Consider the following 22,530-nt stretch of genomic DNA (forward strand, 5'->3'; position numbering starts at 1 on the left):
AATAAGCTAGGGCACTGTGTTAGGTCAAGGAGATCTAGTAAAGACCAAGATATACATGATTCTTGCCTTCCAGTGATTAGTAGCTACATTTATTGACCATTCACTGGACATCAAGCTCGATTTTAAGCATCTCACATGAACAAAATCACCCAATCCCCTAAACAAGTTCATAAAGGTACTAACGTTCCCTCACTTTACAGGTGAGGCCACCTAGAGAGGATAAGTAACTTACCCAGTGTCACACAGTGATAAGAATAGGAGCCAGGGGACACCTGGGTGGCTCAGTTAAGCATCCAAATCTTGATTTTGGCTCAGGTCATGATCTCACAGTCATGAGATCAAGCCCAGCGTTGGGCTCTGCCAGACAGTACAGAACCTGCTTGGGATTCTCCTCTCTCTCTCTCTCTCTCTCTCTCTTTCTCTCTTTGCCCCTTACCTGCTTGTCCTCTCTCTCTGTCTCTCTCTCTCTCAAAAAAAAAAAAAAAAAAGCCAGGATCTAAATCCTGGCTGTCCAAGTTCAGAATATGCACACTTAATACTGCCTCCTTGATATGATCCTATTCATGTCAAAAGTAATAAGAAAAAGGAATGTTTAAATGTAGGGAAAGTATCTGACATAAAATGTTTACCAGTCTGTGTCACATGTATATAAATTTTTTCTATTTTTTAATTTATGTATTTGATTTTTTATAATGTGCACATTTTATATTTGCAAACAGGAAAATAAAGACAGAACACTTAAAAATAACTTAGTTTTGCTATTCAAGAAGTGGTTGAACAGTACAGTATCCAATATCATCTTTCTCATTATCTCTCTTGCTTTTTCCATCCCATCATGTATGCTTCTCTCTCTCCCTGTCTCTGTCTCTCAATACCCCATGTCTCTCTCAGGAGTCCACCCATTGAGTTTCCCCTCTACCACCATCATTCCTTCTTGTAGTGGAGAGTATAATAATGATGCGAGAAAGTGTGGTGGTTATTTAACCTCTCTCCAGCTAAATGTTTTATTATAACTCCTGAAAACCTAATTACAGTAACTTTACATGCTACAGTACCCTTTATGGGCTGCCTCTTTATTAAACTTACTCCTTTAGAGACAATAAACCTGATGCTTCAAAGGGCAGAGCCAGGACCAGTAAAATGTGATGAAATCTCCCATTTTCCAGTGCACACCTGATCTCCCTCACTGATCACCCCATCCCCACTCCAGGTGCATCTCTGCTTCTATCCTTTCTCTGGCTTTTTTTATCAAATTTCAGCAACTGCATGTATGATATTAAAAATCTTTTAGGGATTAATGGGCTGTGTATCAATATTTTCATCCACTACTCTGAATACCTGTGAGTTTATTTACTGGGGAGGTCAATTTTCTCGGTAGAACAACAGTCAACACCTGGTTTCTCTGATAACTAGATCTGCTTTTTTGCACACGGCACTATGTTGAGGCCATTCAATAGTTTTGCTTGATTTCAAGGAGAATGTTTCCTGCAGCTGACTTCATGAACAAGAGAGAACTCATCTGTACTGTTAGCCATTAGTTGTGGTGGTTAGCTGAATGGTGCACTGTGAGGAAATAGTGGGAAACAGATTGAGAGAGAGGAGAACAGAGAGGGGTGGGGGTAGGGACAAAAACTTGACCTTTGGAGTTAAGGCAGTGCAATTATCTGTATAGTGCATTTCTGTTTCAAAGCCTTGCTGGGACTTCCCCCTGGGAATAAAGCCAAACCAATCGAAAATAGGGAGACTGCCTCTGAGGATCCCACTGATTGCAACCTGAAAAATGGTACTTGGTGTTGAGGGATTTTCTATGTTTGTTTGTTTCCTTCTTTAGCAGGGTTTGAGGTTAATGAGTGAGTTTACTTGTGATTGACTCAGAGAAAAAGGAAAAGAAATCTTCTGTTGGAGTCTCAAGTAGTTTAACCAGCTACTACTTCTCAACGCTTCTCTAGATGAGTCAAGCCCCTTCTGTATCATAAGAATAAAATAAAAATTCACAGCATTTTGACTTGATGGGCTCCTTTTTGCATGGATGCTATGCATGAGTTTCTTGTTTGTTAGACTTCTTTTTAAATTTTTCCATGGTCGTTTAATCAGAGAAAACGTATGCCCTTAATTTTCTAAGCCAATTTGAAGCAAAATCCTGGTTTGCCAAGATGCTGCCATGTAAAATGCATGGGAGAATAGCTGTTAGGTATGCTCGCTTTCTCTGTCTCTTTCAGTTTTTTTTTTTTTAATGGTTTCGTTTTCACATGAGGAAAAGTGACATTTATCAAAAGATAGTTTCAGGTGAAGTGATGATCACTCTATTCTTAAGAACTCACTGGAGTCTAGTGTACAGAGATGAGGACACAGAGCCACAATCCTTCCTTAGCATTACTATTCAATTCCATGGGCGTTCTGAGCCCCTAACCTGTGGCAGGAAGGATGCTGGGTGCTACGACTTGAAGCCCTGATAACCACATGGCTAGGAAAGAAAGAAGTGTGTAAGCTCTTCGTTTATTTTTTGTAACACATCAAGGACCAGTTTTCTCTATCCCTTTGAGTGTTAGCAAACTCCAAGGACAGCACTTTGGGGGCCCCTCATTTGCCTTTCCTTTCTGAGGCACAAGTGGCCAATTCTGAGAGCAATTGAGTTGTGCTTGAAAAATGTCAAGTGCATTTGGAAACTACACATTTTTGCTGACGCCTGGAGTCCTGAGCTGAGCTACTTCCATGACCGACCGCTGGGAAGAAGTTCAGTTGGGGCATCACAAATGATTCATCGGAGCATACTGAGCAGGCCCCTGAGGGGGAAAAGCTGTCTTAATAGCCAGTTCAGGGAAAAATCAGGAGAAGTCTCCTAAGCCTTCTTGGTCCTCCCATTGACCATCTGGCCAGACCATTACCTTGTGGGTCTTGCTTCATTTTATTTATCTTTTTTTTCCTGCAGCATGTGACAGCAATCCTTGGTGAATCAAAGCTTTCATTTTTTCAACTTGGTGATTATGAAAATTTTCAAACAGACAGAAAAGTTGGGAGAATAGTACAACGTAAGAATAACCATCTGGTTTCAACAATTGCTGTCGTTTTGCCACATTTGCCTCATCTATCTGTAAAGACAGAGACAGAGATTTTTTGCTGAATCATTTGAAAGTAAGTTGTAGACTTCCTGACACTTTACCCCTAAAGATGTCAGCATTCAAAATTCATGTTTAAAAAAGATACATCTACTAACCATCTAGTATGTTCTCTAGATGTATCACATTTAAAAAGATATATCTACTACCCATCAGACACATTTGAAAAGTGCACAATGGGTAGAGGGGAGTTTCTTAAACTTTAAGATACATTAGAATCACATACAGAGCTATTTAACTGATGCCTCTCAGACTCTAGCCCTAGGTCTGGATGGAGCCTCGAAAGTTGTACTTTTCTAACACAGCACTCAAGTGATCACAAAGGAGGTATTTATGGGACACAATCTGAAGATCATGTCTTTAGAATCTCTTTTTTTATTTGTTTGCTGAATTTAACCTTCTAAAGATTTGGAGTGTACCTGTGTTGTGGAGAAACAGGAGCCTACATATCTTTGGTACTTTGGTTTAATCATTTTAAGCACCAGAAACTAGGAAAAAAGCGGGGGTGGGGGGGATGCAATAACAAAATGAGTTTCATTTAGCTGTGATCATCACAGACACCACGATATCAAAGAGAGCTCTATTCTGCTAGGATTAATGCAGTGCTGAAAAGTATATGGTGTTTTTGTCTTTGTTTTCCTATGGTGAAATGGCCTTGTATGTATAAACGTAAATATCTGCCTATATGCATATATGCAAACTTGTAAGTCTGGAAAACAGAAGTCAGCATGGCAGAAAGAACCCTAATTTTAAAATTGAAAATGTTCACAGTGCTGTCCTGTTAACATTCATTGTTTTGGCCTTGGAAAGGTTGTAGGTCATTCATTTAACAAAGATTTGTTGAGTACTCACTATGTGCCAGGCTCTATTCTAAATGTTAGGATACGATGGTAAACAAATTTTACAAAATATCTGTTTACTTTAAACTTCATATTTCAGATCTAATGGTGGAGATAGATAATAAATAACATACAAACACATACATAATTGAGAAAAAGCAGTTATAATAGGATGGAGAATGACAGAGAAGGAAGGTGTGTGTGTGGGGGGGGGGGGGGCGGTGCTGAGAAGATCTCCCTGGGCAAGTGACATGGGAGCAGAGTGGTGAATGATGTGGAGAAACAAGCTGTGCAGGTTATTTCCAGGCAGAGGGGACAGCAGGTACAAAGGCCCTTGGGTGAAAATGTGTTAGGTGTGATATGAGGTGGAATATCAAGTGTACCTGATAGAGTGGGAGAGAGGGGCTAAAGTGACAGAAGATACAACTGGAAAGACCACTGGAAGGCAGATCATGGCAGAAGGTAGGCCATGGCAAGGACTTCTGATCTCATTTTTAGTATTATTGGAAGCCTTGATTGATTGATTGGGGGGAGGGGGTGGGAGAATAGTGACATGTGACACAATCTGACTTCCTCTTTAGAAAGAAGTGTGGAAAATAGACTGTGTTGTCAAGGAGACAATTTTAGGATCTCAGGAAGGAATCCCATACAAAGAAAATAATAATCCTATCCCTCTATTATTTCTTACAGATGAGTACATTAAAAATAACATTAAAGCAATTTAAACTTCTTAATCTTCTTGTGATTTCTCTCATGTTGCCAAAACATTGTTTCCCATTTACTGATTTTGTCCACCAACATGACTGATACTCAGGTGCCAGGCACTGGGATAAACTCTATATATATATAGAGTTTATATAGTTATATATATATAGTTATATATATATAGTTATATATATATATAGTTATATATGTGTATAACTATATATATATATATAACTATATATATACTATATATATAACTATATATAAATAACTGTATATATAAATATATATAATATAATATATATAGTTTATATATATATTTATAGTTTATATATATATATTTATAGTTTATATATATATAAATATATATAAACTATATATATAGCTATATATATAACTATATATATAACTATATATAACTATATATATAAATATATATATTTATAGTTTATATATATATTTATAGTTTATATATATAACTATATAACTATATATATAAACTATATATATTAATATATATAGTTTATATATATAAATATATATATTAATATATATAGTTTATATATATAAATATATATATATATAGTGTATGTAATCTCCAAGTAGATGATAGATACTTGAGTGCAAAAAGTGATAGAGGATGGGGTGGGGGTGCTTTTGGAATATGCTTCCAAAATAGGTGTTTGGAAGGTGAGTAGGAGTTGGCTGGGGTGTGATGGGTGGGGAAGCAGAGGAACAGCCATTCCTGAAAGCCTTGTGCATCATTCACAAAGGCATGGCAACATGAACAGGCTGGTTAAGGAAGGAGGTGTCTTTTGCCATGACTGAAGCATAGATTTTGGGAGCTGGAAGCACAGGGATAGAGACAAGGGTAAAAGTTGGGTAGTTGTTGCAAAGAGTGTGGTCCCATATTCAGATTTAGACTTCTTCTTATAGGCTTTGGAGGATCATCAGGGATTTATAAGCCAGAGCACAATGACATTTGTGGTTTGGGGAAAAAGCTAGCAGGAGGATTGAAGGGGAAGGTTGGTGGGAGAAGTTTTCAGAAGTAAACTTGATAGGATTCTTTCACCCATTGTATGGGAGAAGGTGAGGGGAAGGGAGGAGGTGAAAAATGGCTACAGTCTCTCAGGAACCTGGGAATAACAGGATTGCAGGAGGAATCTGAATGGGGAGGAGAAGGTAAAGAGTCCGTGCTTGGCTGTAACTTGTTCAGTACAGCTGTGGGATGTAGAGATAGAGAGATGCCCAGTGTACAAGTGGAATATGAATCTGGACCTCAGGAAGGAAGCTTGTTGGAAATGGAGACCCAGAGACTTGAGTCATATTGGTGATGCCTGAAGCCATGGAAATGGGTAAGATCTCTGTAGGGCTGAGAACTGGTGTTCCCATATTTCTAAATATTTATCAATAACAGCTTGAAATATATTTATATTCCTTGGTTTTAGTTTGATTTCCAGTTTTCACTACCCACTCTTGGAAAGTTGTTCAAGAAGTACATTTGAGCTAGTTCTAAATTAAATTCCAGCATTTTCCCATCCCCCTGGCTTTCTGGTGGGCATATGTTCTAGCTTAATTGTAAGGCAGTGGACTATTATTTAGTGATTTAGAGAACTCTTCAGGTGTTTGTTCGACATTTGTCAGGCTTTAAATTAAAATTCATGTTTCAGGCTCCTTATGTCGCTCTGAGAATTAATAATAAAAGCTACTCATCATGCATTGAGCACTTACTATGTGACACACCCTTGGTTAAGTGCTTTTCCTACATGATCTTATGTAACCCTTACAACAGTCTACTCTGTGACATGAGGTACCTCTGCTGCTCTTACCCCATGTTACAAGTGAGGAGATGGAGGCTTTTAAGAGCAGCATTAGGTACCTTGTGTGAGCTTACTTGTCCAATAATGGCACTGCTGAGATTCCACTCCAGGCGAACATTGCTGCCAAACACTGCTTCTAAACCCTGCCCACTTGCCACCTCTTCTAGAAGACACTTTTAATCTGGAGCATTAAAAGAGTGCTATTGGATAAGGAATACAAAAGTTTATTTATGGAATCCAACCTCTTGCCTTTACTCAGATCATCAAACATACTTATAGTACAAATAAAGTTTAAATATCAGTTGTTTGCTTTAATGTTGGCTATATTAAATAGTTCACTAATCAGACACTCATTTTCTGACATCATTGTCAATCATATCAGTCTTGTGTGATCTTTGTCAAAGATTAAAATACTTTCACGGATTTATCTGGAAGCATCCAAGACGCAAATATTTGTAATAACTTTGATCTTGCCTCAGAATCCTACCAGGGTAGCTTGCTAAGCCCCATATGCAGGGGGTAGTGTGGTGTAGTAGGTCCAACTGGAGCATTGAGAGCCAGGCAGACTGGAGTTTTAGCCCCGATGACCCTGCTTGCTAACTTCCAGCTTCAGTGTTCTCATTTGTAAAACTATGGTAATAATATATGGTTGATGTGAGGTTGCATGCAAATAAAACATTTACCATTGTAATTGACACATAGTATGTGGTCACCTACTGAAGACTTGAAAGGAAATACCTGCATAACGTTTTGGAATCTTAGGATCTTAAGTTTACAAAAAAATGAGGAAACTCCATTCATTCATTCATTCATTCAAGCCCGTTGCATGTGGAGCTTTGAGTTGGTTACTGGGAACATAAAAATGAACAAGGTATAAAAGAAGACACAGTCCCAGCTTCCAGCTGCTCAGACTCTAGACACTACTTAACCCATGCTTTAAATTCACTATAGATTTCCTGGAAGACAGTCATCATTTTAAATAAGGTGTGGCAAGTCACATTTGAAGTTTATAAATGGCACACACAAGAGAGAAGAATCTGTCAGAGAATTTATGGTCCTTGAAGTGTCCTTGGAGTGACAGTCTCCTGACCCTGAAGAAGGGTTATATTAGGTGTCGACAGTAGACCCCATTACCCTCTTGTCACACCATAGTCCTAGAGACCAAGGGCACCTTGTTTAATTGCCAGGCAAAGATGTTTCCAAAGGAAAAACATCACATGACCTAGAGAGGCAGTCTCAGAACAGGAAGTAAGATGGAGGAGGGCAAACAGCCCAGGAAGAAGGCTCAAGATAGGTACTTTAGAGTAACACTGAAGAGTACACACTTTAGCATGAGGCAGCGCTCAGGGTTCACATCCTTGGACAGTTGCTTGAATTCTTCCAGCCTGATTTCTCATATCTTAAATATTTTAATATTTAGTTTCTAAGTTGTTGTGACAGTATTATTTCAAGTGTCTTTGAATCTTTATTTATTTTCAGAGAGAGCACACATGTGTGTGCTTGAGCATGGGACAGAGGGCAGGAAGAGAGAGAGAGAGAGAGAGAGAGAGAAAGGATCCCAGGCAGGCTCCATGATACCAGCCCAGAGCCTGATGAGGGGCTTGATCCCATGAACCATGAGATCCTGAGCCAAAATCGAGCGTCAGATGCTTAAACTTAACCAACCTTAACCCAACAAACCAGGCACCCTTCAAGTGCCTTTAAATAGCAGGTTCTAGTACCTGATACTGTTTAGTATCATCATCATCATCATCATCATCATCATCATCATCATCATCTCCAAGTTACAAACGGTAACTCACTTTCCATATTTGCTTTGAATACTTTTCAGGATTGTTGTGGAAGGTAAAATCTAGATGCATATGGAATGCATAAATGATGTGACTCTATGGAATTAATCTATGTCACTATCAGATGTAATCTTTGCCCCTTTTTCCATGACAAAGTAGAGCAGTTAACTAGGACTGTATAGAACTAGATAAAGCAGAGTGAAAGAAAAAGCAGGTCTGTGTTCTCCAGGAGCCACCCATGTCCATGCTAACTCTTTCCTTTTTCTTGCCAGGCACTTTCTCTTTAAAACCTCCTCGGGAAGCACACCCCTGTTTAGCAGCTCTTCTCCGGGATACCCTTTGACCTCAGGAACCGTTTACACGCCACCACCCCGCCTGCTGCCCCGGAATACCTTCTCCAGGAAGGCCTTCAAGCTGAAGAAGCCCTCCAAATACTGCAGCTGGAAATGTGCCGCCCTGTCCGCCATCGCCGCAGCCCTCCTTTTGGCGATTCTGCTGGCATACTTCATAGGTAAGTCAAGGCAGCCTGCTCCATGACCCTGGCCATGAGGAGGTGGGGCAGAGATTGTGGGCTTATGAATGGAGAAGCCCTCTGTTGTCTGTACAGTTTGCTTATTGGCTCCTGAAAGACATGAAAATGAATGAGGGATGGGAGTGCTTTTTCTCTCCTGAAATGTATTTAAATCTGATGAGTTTCTTTCTCAAGACTCTAATTAACATTTATCAGATGAATTAAGCATGCCTGCTGTATTCTTTCTTGGACATGAGCTGAAAATTGTTGTTCCTGTGAACCCATCCCTTTTTCCTGAAGTAGTCTTCTAGTGTCTTCCATCACTGGATTTTAACCCAGGTCTGTGCTCTAAAATTCATGCAACATGGGTTAATTTCAGCCAAAAACTGAATCGAATAATAGTAACCAGCATGTCTGGGAACATCTTGATTCAAAGGAAAGTTAAATTGCTAGCTTATTTTCAGAGGTGTGGAACAGAAACAGGATTGAGAGGTCAGAGCATCCAACCAGGTCTTTGTGTGGAATCAAGTCACCTAGGCACAGTGGATGTTGCCCACATCCTTTCCTTTGCTTGTGTCCTTTTAGTCTCAACCTGAATTGCACCACATTCATGAGTGAGGTTCATCTCACATGCCAACCTTGCTTCTGGGAACTCAGGATATAACTTAGGGTAGCAGGTTGGTGAAGTTGCAGTGGTATTTTTCTTCCTATGCCAGGCGTATTGGTTTGCATCCATGGGGTGTAGCCCTGTAACTTCAGGAAGCAGCAGGTGCCAAGAGCTGAGGGGCAGAATGCCATGTGCATATGAGCACCCTGGTCTGGACACAAAGCTTGCTCACAGCTCCTGGCCTCAGCAAAGAGCCCTGGTGCTGCTGCTCTGTCAACTGAGCTTGCCAATGCAGATCTCCTGGCCCAGGCAGAGGCCCCGTGATGTTTGATAAAGTTTATTTGAAACACTTGATGGCTCTGGCTTAGTTTCAGGGCAGCCGTGACAGGCCTCCCCAATTTGGGGCTCTGCCATGTTGCAAAACAAACCTATAAAACACCAGCAGAAAGAGGCTGACTCCAAAATTCTTCTCAACACTTAGGCTGAAACTCCTCTCATTTAAGAGAGGGGGGTAAAAAAGCAACCCTGATTATTCTGACTTTGTCCCTTGTCCTTCAGCAGTGAACACTTCCTTCATCATCAGGCAGCCAGCTTGGTGCCTGCCAGAGAAGGAATTGGTCCAGGACTTCCCAGACCATTCTACCCAAGCTTACCTGATGGTAAAGGAGGTTGACTACACTGCCCAACGCCATTACAAGCCAAAAATTGATGTGAAGTTTTCACTCTCTCCCATAATATTGCTATGCTCACCTTAATGTAGAAATATAAGTTTTTACATTCTTTTCCTGTTGTGTCTCCTGGGAATGACCTCCAAAACTGAGAAAATTGACACTCTGGGGAAAGGCACCATGTTTATCTGGAACTTTGCAGAATCCTCGATGCTGTAAACCCCAGCTCCACATGGGGACTGAGGTCTGACACCCATATACTCCTAATTTAAAGTCATGCCTGCTTCTCACTTGCTCTCGATGAAGGATGGAGTCATGGATTGACAAGGGAGGGGAAAAGGCATCTGTTGCACTCTCAATCACTTGAGTAGAATCTTTTGTGTTGTTAGAAGTAGTTTTGTGTACTTCCCCAGCTAACTGTTCAGGGAGGCTTGGTAGAAACAAATTGAATTGCCTTCAGGGTCTTTGCATGATTTGGCTTTGTGTCAGGAACTGCAAAAAGGGTCCATGAGCTCACTTCTCAGGCTTAATGTTCTGCTAAGCCTGTGGGCACCATGGGGAGCCCAGATACAGAAATTGAGGCACTGCTCACCTCTGCCAATACCATCCCCAGTGTACCTCCTACTCCACTTGCCAGAGAGAGATAGATGGCTATCGCCTGATGTATTGAGCTTGATGGTTAAAATATAATAGCTTTATGTAGGACGATTACATAAATGGGAAACCATATAGTGAGAGTTTAATGTTTTAATTGGGTGTGTATCTTGTAAATGATGGATTAGGAAACATATTTATCCTCAGTCTGGAGGCTACTAGAAGCTGGACCTGAGCATCTTAGGATAGTTTATTAGATTATAATCCATCATTTTCTATTATGTATGCTTTAGGTAAGATTATGCTTTAACCCTGGAGTATTAAAGAATACAATATGACTCAAAAATAAATGATGGAAGGGGCCAGTTTTCCCAGCAGTAATGCTGGTGAGTGTGGAGCCATAGGGCTACTCTCCCAGAGGTGACAGCAGATCTGCAAGCACCATGAAGGGGTCAAGGTTTTGAGTGCTGATCTTGACCTAGTGATTCATTTCTCCTTTGCCTTGACAAAGTTGTTTTCCTTCTGAGTCTTGGTTTCCCAAGTAAATTCTGGAAGCATGATGGATATTTACATGCAGAAACTCCAAAGTATGGTGAGGATTAATTAATGTGTATAAATCACTTTGAGGATGAAAAGCAGTATATTATTAATTACAGAGCTGCAGGGGCATAAACAGTACATTACAAACACAGAGAAAAGTGCTGTTGGGAGCAACAAGTGATTGTGCCCACCAAGAAAACAAGCCATCAGGGAAGGACAGAAGGGCAACGTAAAAATCAAAGCCTTCCTGTTAGGGGAGACCAGAGTTTTTAAGACCTGAGCCCATTCTGGTTCATACATGACTCCATGTTCCACTAGAACATTATAAGTCCTGAAATTAAGCATCAGCCCCAAGATATTTATGGACAGGCACTGGGTTCAGGCCTGCCAGGAGCTGTGACAAATAGATCAAATTATCTTCCTTTCATGTTCAAACCTGTGGAGAGAAGACTCCAAAAATGAGCAATCTGGAATAGCTCAGCCCCATGACAAGTTCTTCTTTACATCCAGTATGAGGGTGAGTGTGAAAGCAGAATAAGGTCAACTCTTGTGCATATTGGAAGTGTGGGCCTTTACCAACTCAGGATAGATTCCCCCTTTCCTACTGACACAACTGGAGCCAACGATCTTTTATGATGTACTTTCCATAAGATTCTTCCTATGCCAGATTCTCCCAGTGTACATAACATCCTGGAATAAATTACTTTGAGAAGCTGCATGAACCACAAGGGGACCATTTTGTGCATCACTCAGGCCCTAACCCATGTGGTTCCTAGGGAGTAGTGGCTATGAAATACAGAAGAGCTTCTCTCTCAGGAAGTTGTCTTCTATCCTCAGGCATGTCAAGTGCTTTCATTGCCTGCAACACCAGAAATCCCTCGAGATCCCTAAGTTTCTGGATCATGTAACTAATGTAGAGTTTCTCACCTGTTTTATGTCAACTGTACTGTTTTTATCCTCATAGTATACATAACAATAACTGATTGGAAACTTCTATTTGCTCAGAACTGCAAGCCTTTACATTTAAAGCATTTTCTCCGTAATTATTACATTTGAACCATACCCACAGCCCCAACATCCACTCTAGCAGAAAATAAAATTGGCAGATTACAATCATTTCACAAGAGTTGATGCTGAGGCCCAGAGAGCCTGCCATCACATGGCTGGTTAGTTATAAGGGTAAAAGACTAGGTCCTTAGTCTCCTGATTAGTCCCCTAATGATTTCCAAATATCACATAAGACCTAAATCATCCCTTTTGTAGGATCAACTCCCTGTATCTGATTTTGCCTTCATTAATAAGGGAGAATAATTCAGCTCTTTCCTTCCCAAGCCATCTTCTGATGATTCCTGAAGTGGAGAGAAACTATATCTCTTCCTCCGTCTTTTAACCTGTCTTTTTGTGTCTGTTTTCACAAACCTCTTCTGTTATAGCGGTCAGCAGATATTTTCTGTCAAGAGCCAGATAACAGATCTTTTTTGGTTTTGTGGGTCGTGAAGTCTGTGTCACAGTTGCTCTACTCTGCTGTTGTATGGCAGAAGCAGCCGTACACGTGTGTAAGCAAACGGGCAGGGCTGTGTTCCAGGAGACTTTACTTATGGACATGGAAATTTGCATTTCATGTACTTTCCATGTGTCATGAAATATTATTCTTTTTATATTTTTAAGGCTATTTAAAATGTAAAACTAGTCCTTAGCTCATGTGCTGTTGTTAAAAACATACAACCAAACAGGTGGCAGACTGGATTTGGCCCCCAGGCCATGGTTTGCCAGCCCCTCTTTGATTACATTACTCTTCTTTTCCTAAAAATACCTTTTCGGAGTGTTTCCATTTTTACAGAAAGAAAACATTTGCTTTCCAACTGGCCGATTGTCCAACTACTCATCCACTATAAGTGCAGTGGGTAATTTTTTCTGATGCTGCCATCCCACTTCATAATGAATAATTAGATCTGACTTCCTGATCCAAACCAAAAGGTAGAAAAAGCAAGCCACTTTTCTCTTTAAAACTTTGCAAAGGGTAAAAGTTTCCATCCTAATGGATGGCTTGAGATAGTGTTTCAACCCATGGGTAGAGTGTAATGACCTAAAAACTTTGCCACATACACACTTGTCTTCAACCTTCATTTACCCTAGGTTCCTCTGCAAAATCATGGCCTGTTTTTCAAGGTGACAAAGACCCTTTCTTAGTTAAGGTTTTCCAACAGGTTGTAACAGTGCAGAGTCCCTGAATGACATCATTGCTTTCTTCTCCTAGGTTAAGGTCAAATAGATCCCGTTTCCTTAAAAGGCATTGAAGTTCTTACAGGCTACCCACATCAAGGAAGAAAGGTGCTTATGATATATGACTTTACTGCTTAAATCAAGATAATCCTAGAAATTCTAAGATGAGAGTCAACACAACAGTTCACCATGACACAGGACTCAGACTGTCATCCCCAAGTTAAAGACAATACGCAATATATGCTGAGTTTCTGTCAAAAACTCTTCTTGTGGTTGGGAAGGGAAGGGGGTAAGAAAGATAAGAGCATTTATGTCATCCTAAATTAGTTTTTAGCTCTTCAGATCTCTGCCAAACCAAAATACATCTATATATTAGAAAGTCACCTTGTCTTTTTTCACTACAGTAATTCCTGCCAAATATGAAATACTATGTTTTAAGTAAGCTGCTCAACACTCTGTCTTCTGCCACTCTCACTTTGATCTGGGAAGAACGCGGGCCATCAACATGTCAGGATGTTAAAAGTGTGGTAATTTGGGGGGCTTTCAGTTTCTTTTGAAAACAATGAGAGATTATTTTCTATGGAAACTAAAAGCCTACAATGTGTTTAAAGTTGCTACACTTGAAAATTGATATGTTGAGACTCAGACTGATGAATCCTGTGTTCAGAGCTGCTATTTTGTGTATTCCCATCTCACTGAACAGAGCAGATTTGGGGAAAACAGAAAGAAAATGACAGAAAATGATGAGAAGCATACACTTACCTGGCATCCTTTGTGAGGATACAGCCTAGGAAAAATGTTGGCCCTCTCATTCAGACTCACTGTTCTTTGATGATCCAGAGAGATGCTAATCCTTGACCTCTGTATGAATTCCAAATTGTGTATTTACCTCCCATTATATAAAGGGCAAAATGGTAGTGATTAAATCTGAACAATCCTGCAAGTAACATTTCCACCCACCTCCCCAGCCCCAGATGGTCAAAGCTTGTATTTAGTCCCACAGAGAAGGAAAAAAAACTTCCCACAAATAAGTCAGGGGACCCAGTTATGTTACCAGTTCTGATGTTAGTAACAGACTTTTTATCTAATAGATATGCTAATGTGCTCTTAACCAGATAATAAAGTCCTGTCCCTGCTTACACACTGGTGAGTCTCTGGCAGTGGGGGCTGCCATTTCATAATTGTACTCTTAATTTCAGAGGATGTGTCAATTTATGGAAAGCAAATTAAGTCATTAGCTAGGTCTCTGGTCTCCATCACCTAGCAGCCATGTGGCAACATGCATATCTCATGTGTGACATTCAGAAAAGTTCCTTTACTGAGGTGAGGTGCCTTGGCTTTCCTCCACAAGCCACCTGTCAGAAATCAAGGTAGCCAGCTGATACAGGGCTTTCCCACCCTGACAGGTAAGCTCCATGGATAAGGAAGAGGAAGCAACTTTTGGTCTTTATTTTGTAGACCCTCTTAATGCAAAACCAGGGAAGAGTGAGTAGTGCTACCACCCTGTGCCCCTCAAGGACCATGACAAGTAGACAGTGTTATCAGTATGATCTGCTGGCCTAAGACCTTGTGGCTCCACAGAGCATGTGTTGGGTGAATGAGAATGCAGTGTTCACCAACTGTCTTTCTGTCAACTCACCATTCAGGCCTTTGTCCTGAAATTTCTCTGTGACCATTATCTCTCTGGCAGTCAGCAATCAGTTCAGAAGCAGTAATGGGATGCGAAGCTATGACATTTTGTGTGTCTCTCCCACATGCTCTGTTTATTTGACTGCATCACTTAGGGTGGTCATCAAGCCCACAGACCCTTCACCTTCCACAGGAAGCTTTTAAATTCTTCATTTCCTAAGCTTTGCATGTGTTTGTTTATATTTACATGTTTCATGATTTAGAATTCTGGATATAGCTTCTGTTGTACTGTAAATAAGTATTGTTTCATTCTACGTTTTACCTGTAACACAATTGCAGGCATTCTTGCCATGTTAATTAGAAAAGTACTACCTTGATGTGATGGAAATCACATGAATGGGCTTTGGTCTCAGGGAAGCCTGGGTTCAAATTCTGATGTGTATACTTAAAAGCTTTGTGACTTGGGCTTGCCGCTTAATCTCCCTATACTATAGTTTCCTTATCCAAAACAGTGGGATAATTCCTGCCTTGTAAAGATACTTCAGGTGTTCACTAATATATGTATTCAACTTTTCTTCAAATGCAATGTCATCAGGTATGAGCAATGTCGTTTTTGTATGTATCCCCTAAGTACTGTGACAAGTACTTAGCATTTATAATTTTTATTATGTAGTTTTGGAAAGAGGTAGGCACAGACCACCTGGAATGACATACAACTCTATGAATAGATAGGTCTATAGTCAGACCAGCAAACCATTGTCTGCTTGGCCAGCCATGACTGTAAGAAAACACCAGTTGTAAAATGCATTCTGGTTTCAGAGATAGGAAAATGTGAACACATCTGTGTTTTAGAATCAGTGAAATGTGGTGGCACCTGACACACAGTAGAAGCTCAACTAAACAGTTATTACGATTATCGTATTGGCTCCCACACTCCTAGACGAGGTCCATTGAAAAGCATAAAACCAGGCTCTTGGATCACTGTATCCCCAACAATGCCTAACACCTTGTAAGCATAAATAAATATTTATTTAATTAATAAATGCTGATTAGAGTTAGGGCTAAGTTGGACCATTAATGGACAGCGTTATCAAGTGCCCGAAATCCCTGATCCCTGGTTTTACTTGTTCCCCCATGTAAAGGGAAGTTTCTGGTTCCCTGAAGTTGTAATTGCCTCCGTTCCCAAGCATTTCCAAGTTATAAAGCATTTAGGCAAAGGAACAGTTAGGGGGGTTGTGTAAGCACCACATTTAAGCCCTCTAGCCGGAATCTGTGATTCCCTGAAATCAAGAGAGCTGGATGAGTGAAACTGGGAAGTGTTTGTGTCTGGCATACAGCCACCATTTGGCACTCATTTTACAAAAGTGTGGCAGAATTTAGTTGGAGTTCAAGGTGAAAAAGCAAATAATGGCATAAATCTGAAAGTCTGTTGGCTGCTTCTCTGTAAATGAGGATGTGCTAAGAAATGAAGCAATTGCTACAAGGCACCAAATAGAGAAGAGGAATATTATATGGTGAATTAGGTCTGTGTACACAAGCCATACAGAATGTTTTGTGCTGAAATGCCCGACTTAGCTGTGCAGCCTCATATGACAGAAATTTGACCCCAAAGCGAACTTTTAGAACATTCATAGTTTTCTTAAGGTCACCTTAAATCATACTTCCTGTGTCCTTCACTGAAAATTCCTTTCTAGAAAATCCACATTTTGGTTGTTAAGAATAGACATGCAGAATTGTTGTCTGAGCCCTTTACTCATCAAATAAATCATTTATTAAATTGATGTCTCGTATTAAGATCCTCTGTGTTAGGAGAGCAAATGGTCCATCAACTACATTAGCATATTTAATATTACCATAAATATGGTAATATTTTTGGGATAATGCATTGCATGTTCCACTAATTTCATTTTTTATTATCAACTCCTAGCCTTAAATATGTAAATATCAGAATGTCTCAGGAAATATAGCAGTCCTAAACTATGTGTTGATAAGAAAAGAGTTTTGCTGAAGAGAATATTGTCCTCCTTTCTTGGAAAGAAAGATTTATATGATACATAATAAGTATCATCTTTCAAAGGCTTTTTTCCCTAGTAAACCAAAGCTTCAGAGAAGGGAGGATCAGATTTGCCTCCAATCTTAGCCTTTCTTTCGTCATGACTTGTGTTCACAGCTGTTAGGGAAGGCCCTTCCCTTGGGACGGGTTTTCAGTGGAGTTAGGTCATGTGGAAAGATGTGTACACACACGTTTGGCCCTCCCCTAGGGACTCTGATCTTTATAAAAGAAAGGTATATTGCCTTGCTTTTGCCTTTGCTGTCATGATGCAATCCTATCCGTAGGCTTACTTCTATTACACCATGAGTGTTTTAGAGGCACGTTAATGAAGTTTAGATTAGACTTGCTTATATGCCAAAGGGAAAGGTAAGTGGCAGTCTATCAAGTGCATTCTGTTCTTTGGGCCATGCTAAACAAGACGACATCTTTCAAAGAAGTTTGGTATGCCTTTGAATTAGAAGCATTGTTGAAACTGGTTTTAAGGCTACCTTATGCCCAAAGTTTACAAATATAGACTTCTAGGGCATTCGCTGAATTAGAGTTCATGTGCTTAAACTTCCCTTTAAGTTTCTTCTTTTTTATTTTGAGAGAGACAGAGAAAGTGCAAGCATGGAGGGGCACAGAGAGAGAATCCCACGATCTGTGATATCATGACCTGAGCTGCAGTCACTTAGTTGGGCACTTAACTGACTGAGCCACCTAGACTCCCCTTAAACCTTCTTTTAATAACATTTGTATACTTCCTTGAGAAAGGTGTCTCTTCTCTTGAGAGAATTGTAGGTTAAAGACTTTTTTCCCATGAAAAATCTTCTCGCAACTTTGTATATGAGTTTTATGTATTATTTTTATTAATTTAAAATGTATTAAATTTATTATATTAAGTTCATGTTTTTCCATTGCACCAAAAATTTTGTTTAGGCAAAGGATTGGCTGTTCACATTGTTTGCTGGGATCTGCTGACCAGCCTCTGAATCTAGGACATTTTTACTTGAAAAATTTCCCTAGACCTAGAGTCTGATAAGCAACCCCATAAAATAGTACACTTAATAGGAAAGATGAGGGACACCTGGGTGGCTCAGTCAGTTGAGTGTCCAGCTTTGGCTCAGGTCGTGATCTCATGGTTCGTGAGTTCAAGCCCCATCGTCAGGCTCTGTGCTGACAGCTCAGAGCCTGGAGCTTCCTTCGGATTCTGTGTCTCCCTTTCTCTCTGTTCCTCCCCTGCTCTCACTCTTGTGTCTGTCTGTCTGTCTGTCTCTCTCTCTCTCTCTCTCTCTCAAAAATGAAGATTTAAAAAAAAAATTTTTTAATAGGAAAGCTGAGAAAGCCTGGACAAGTTATGGTTTGCATAAATGACGTGCGCCATGATGTTAAGACATTTGAGCTTCATTTTTCCCAGATCCATCAGGCAATAGAAGCTTTTATACTAAAAAGGGTTTTATTAACTTATCATTATGACAAATGGTCAGCCATCCTTCTTTCTCCTTAGAAATGTGAAGTGGTCTAACCATTACACAGTAAGAAATTGTAGAGACTTGTGCCCATTTTTATTCAGTCTGTTTTTGTCCAATGAAGGCATTGTCTCCTCTTGAATTTACTTTAAAAACCATAAAGCTTCTCAAAAAAAGAAGCTGGACTGTGATTAGCTTACATTTCTCAGGACCATAGCAGTGAAGGGTAAAAATCCAAAGAAAGGAGAATACATACCAAAAAAGAGTGGGATGAAGTTAAGACAAGAAGTAAGGAAAAGACACTAGAAGCTATGAACACAGTGATTAGAAACACTAACAAGCATTGCAGGCTGTGAGATACCATATGCTAAGCAAGATAAAACATGGAACAATTAGAAGACAAGGATGGGGGAAAGGTGACACCCAGCACATCAAATGGCATGTAATCTTGTGCATGATTTCTTGAACCAATAAGTCCAACCAAGGTAATGAGATGAAAAGCAATCCTTGAGAATTGCTTGGAGGTGCTGTTTCACCCCCTCATCTCACATCATTAAACTTTCTGTTCCCTCATGAACTACTTAGATAAATAACAGTGGACAGCTCAACATTTATCCAAATAAACCAGAAAGCCACCATGATAAAGGAAATTGAATTTATAGACACGGCAGGCTCTTGCCTAATAGATGAGAATCATGTGTCTAATGTTGAACATCAATCTATATTTCAAATACGTTGTATGAAGAGGGGGCAGTAAAAACACCCCCTACAAAATCATTTCTCACTAAGGTTAGTTTATCTTGTGTTGTGTCTAATTGATACCCATGTAATTCCGCTACAGTCTTTGCTACTACAAATGATGTAAGAGATGGAAAGAGTGTGGCTGTTGGCTCCCAGGGGAGCGCTGAAAGTTAAGCTTAGAAAAATCACCTTTGTCTTCAGATGTGTTGTCTTTAGAATGACCCTTGAAGCCAGAAAGCAAGCATATTTGTTTTTTAATCAGGTGAGGGCATTCTCAAAAATCTTCTCTTCAGTCTTGATCAGGAATGGACATGATGGAGAATTATTTTATACTAGATCCTTTCCCTGACTTATTTTGCCTGTTTTCATGGTGTAAAGGAAGGTCCAGCAGGAATATCTGAGCTGACACTACACTTTTAGCTCCTAGTCGAATTCAATGTATTTATGGACTTGTAACATTTAGGAAGGTTTCCAAATTCCTACATGGGCATATCTTGGTCTAGGATAGGACACAGGTATGTTCAGGCTGGTAGCAACTCATTACTCAGCCAAATCTGGATTGGTGGGGGTGGGGGTCGGGGGGCTGGGAAAGAGAAGGGAAAGAAGGTCAGTCCCTCTCCATTTGGCATGTGTATGAGTGTGGCCCCCCACACCACTCCTCCCACAGATCGTGCCCCAAAAGTTCTGGTCAGAAAAAGTTTTCAATATGTGCACATCTTAATGAAATGTTTTGACAGCTACATTTAATCTGACTTGAAGGAAACCAGCTTTGGATCCTGCTTCCAGTGGTTTCATCTTTCACAATGTTTGTTTGCATTCACAGAGATGTGGATGTCACTGCTCCTTCCCCTCCTGTCCCCTATTCTCTACGTTCTACCTTTAAGTATCCTTGGAGCAAGTCCAGATTTATTAAAATTAATATACATACATTACAGTTCACTTAATTTTAGACTTTTAAAAAATGTGCTGGTATGCCGACTGCAACTTTATCCCACCTCTTGTCTACCCTACCCCCCACCTCTGCAGCTTGACTCTTTAGATGGGGGTGGTCAGGGCAAAAGGGCTACCCAAGGGCTCATGGTCTTGGCCCTGTCTGGGAGAAAATATCTCTATTTCTTTTGTAGGGAGGTGGATGCTGATTGCATGGTATTTTATTCTTCTCTTCAAAACTGACAGGAATTAAGCCTTTGGAAAGGTTAGCTGACCCAGCAGTGCTATCTGTATTGTAGTGAAATACCAATGGCTTGTTTTAATGTCAGAAGCAAATTGGAGAGTGGACCCGACTGAAATATCTGTGACTAAATTTGTCCTGAAGGAAGAAAAAGAATTGTCTCTCACGTTCGCATGACTAAGGAGTTTATTAAACAAGCGCTTGTGTACCCCACCCAGGGAGAATGCTGTCAAAACATGAAGAAAAAAGATAGAGATCACATGAAAGCCGAGTCTGAACTCTTCTCATAATTGCATGTCTGAGTACTTTTGCTAATTTGCCACACCCTTTGTAATTCTTTCTTCATCACAACACTACTGCTGCCTCACCCCTGACCAAAAACTTTACTGTGCCTGTGTCTCCGACAGTAGCATGAAACAAAACAACAACAAAAAAAACCCAAAACCTGGCTCCTTGAGAAGATACCCAGAGTGGATTGAATTGGTTCTTGGCTTGTCACCACACCCTTCAAAACCCAACAACCAGGTTGCATATACAACAGGGTTTCCTTCAAGGGGCTGGTCTGAAATCTCTGCCAGTGGAAATGTAGAGAAGGACTCCAGACCTGAAAAGGAACAAAGTGTGAATTGCAAAAAAGAAAAAAAAAAACTGAAAGGATTCTTGACATTGTGCACATGCTATCAAATTTTGGCTGATTTTCATTCATATAGATAGGCCAAGTAGAGTGTAGGGGCTAATGTCAAGAAGATTTGTGTATGCCAAGGGGAAAACACATATTACGAGAAGAAGCAAGTGTGCACAAGGGACAGAAAATCCAGGAAGGCATCCCTTTGCGTCACCGTGGTATATATGGTGTGTGTATTTTTTTCCTGGAGATATAAAGGGAGAAGGCGGCCAGATGAATAGCTAGAGAAAATTACAGTTTCCACTGGCTTCTATAGAACAGGAAGGAACCGCATGGTCACCATTGACCTAGTGAATAAACGGAAGTTCAGGCTTCGTGGTCAGCTCAGAAAATCCTCTGACTTAGATTAAGCCAGTTCTTATTTTTCTATTGGATGATGAGGCTACAGTTTTAGCTGATCTCTTCACAGCCCTGTCCCCAGCATCCTAAGAGACTCTACCCATTTATCTTCGAAAGCCAAAGAAAAGAGCCTGATGTGAGAGGAGGGAGTAAAGCTGGTGGCCCAGAAAAGATTACTCTGATGCTGAATGGAGAGAGACTTAAAATCTCTACCCCTGCACATGTGATCACGGTAGCATCCTGAGGTTCTAGCACACAAGGGGTGACTGGGGACTGTGGTATCTTGACGGAAGTTTTGCCACACATGCAGAAAGGTTCTCTGCGTAGAAAAGAATTTTGATTTGGGGCTTTAATGCCTTTGAAAGCGCATCAAGAGGAACACTGACATGCTTTCACTGGAGCCTTGGAATCCTAAAATAAATAATAGAAAAATTGTGATTTAAAATATAATTCCAAATACTAACTGGGCCCCGCTGCCTAGATGAGTAATAGGCTTCAATAAATGTGTGACAGGCACAAGGCTCTTCAGTATGAAGAGTAGTGAGGCCTCAGAAATAGAAATAGGTTTTTCATTACATGAGGGATTATGTTCAGCCTGACTGTGGAGCCTGTTCGCGGGGCCACAGCTGCATCTTCTGCCTGCAGACATATTAACAGGTAATGGTAAAGCAGGCCCGCACAGCCTGAAACAGCGACTTGTTTTAGACAAGGGAGAAAGGTCGCTATCTCCTGCTTAAGTCAGGATTAGCATTGTTTACTACACACTTTCCCTTAAACTTCTATTCCTCTGTGCTAATGAGCTGCAATTTGAGTCAGGTTCCACCTGGGTGCCTGCTAAAATCTGCAGGGAAGCCAGGGGTGGAGAAGTAGGCATGGTTTTTGGGGTGGTGGTGGTTGCTGTCTTGTTTTGACCCACGTAAGCTCGTCAACACACGCAAGCATGCTTCTCTTTGAGGATCATACAAAGTTTTATCGTAATTTCAAGCAAACTCAGCGATTCATTTGAGGCTCTCCTAATACAGGAACTCAAAGTCAGCATATGCACACTCTG

At 40.4% G+C, this 22,530-nt stretch overlaps 1 protein-coding gene across 18 annotated transcripts in view; it reads left to right on the top strand.

The window, feature by feature from the left end:
- The window catches only part of TENM2 (teneurin transmembrane protein 2), a 1,151,751-nt gene that overhangs the window by 869,989 nt on the left and 259,232 nt on the right, over positions 1-22,530 (top strand). For all 18 annotated transcript variants that reach the window (XM_086711354.1, XM_086710697.1, XM_086710377.1 and 15 more), the window contains one exon: positions 8,543-8,781. In XM_086711354.1, coding sequence (XP_086567480.1) covers positions 8,543-8,781 — 239 coding nt within the window. The remainder of the gene's footprint in view (positions 1-8,542; positions 8,782-22,530) is intronic.

This window comes from Puma concolor, chromosome A1 (genome assembly GCF_028749965.1).
Source record: "Puma concolor isolate L17-30 chromosome A1, mPumCon1.1.hap2, whole genome shotgun sequence".
NCBI classification, from domain to species: domain Eukaryota; kingdom Metazoa; phylum Chordata; class Mammalia; order Carnivora; family Felidae; genus Puma; species Puma concolor.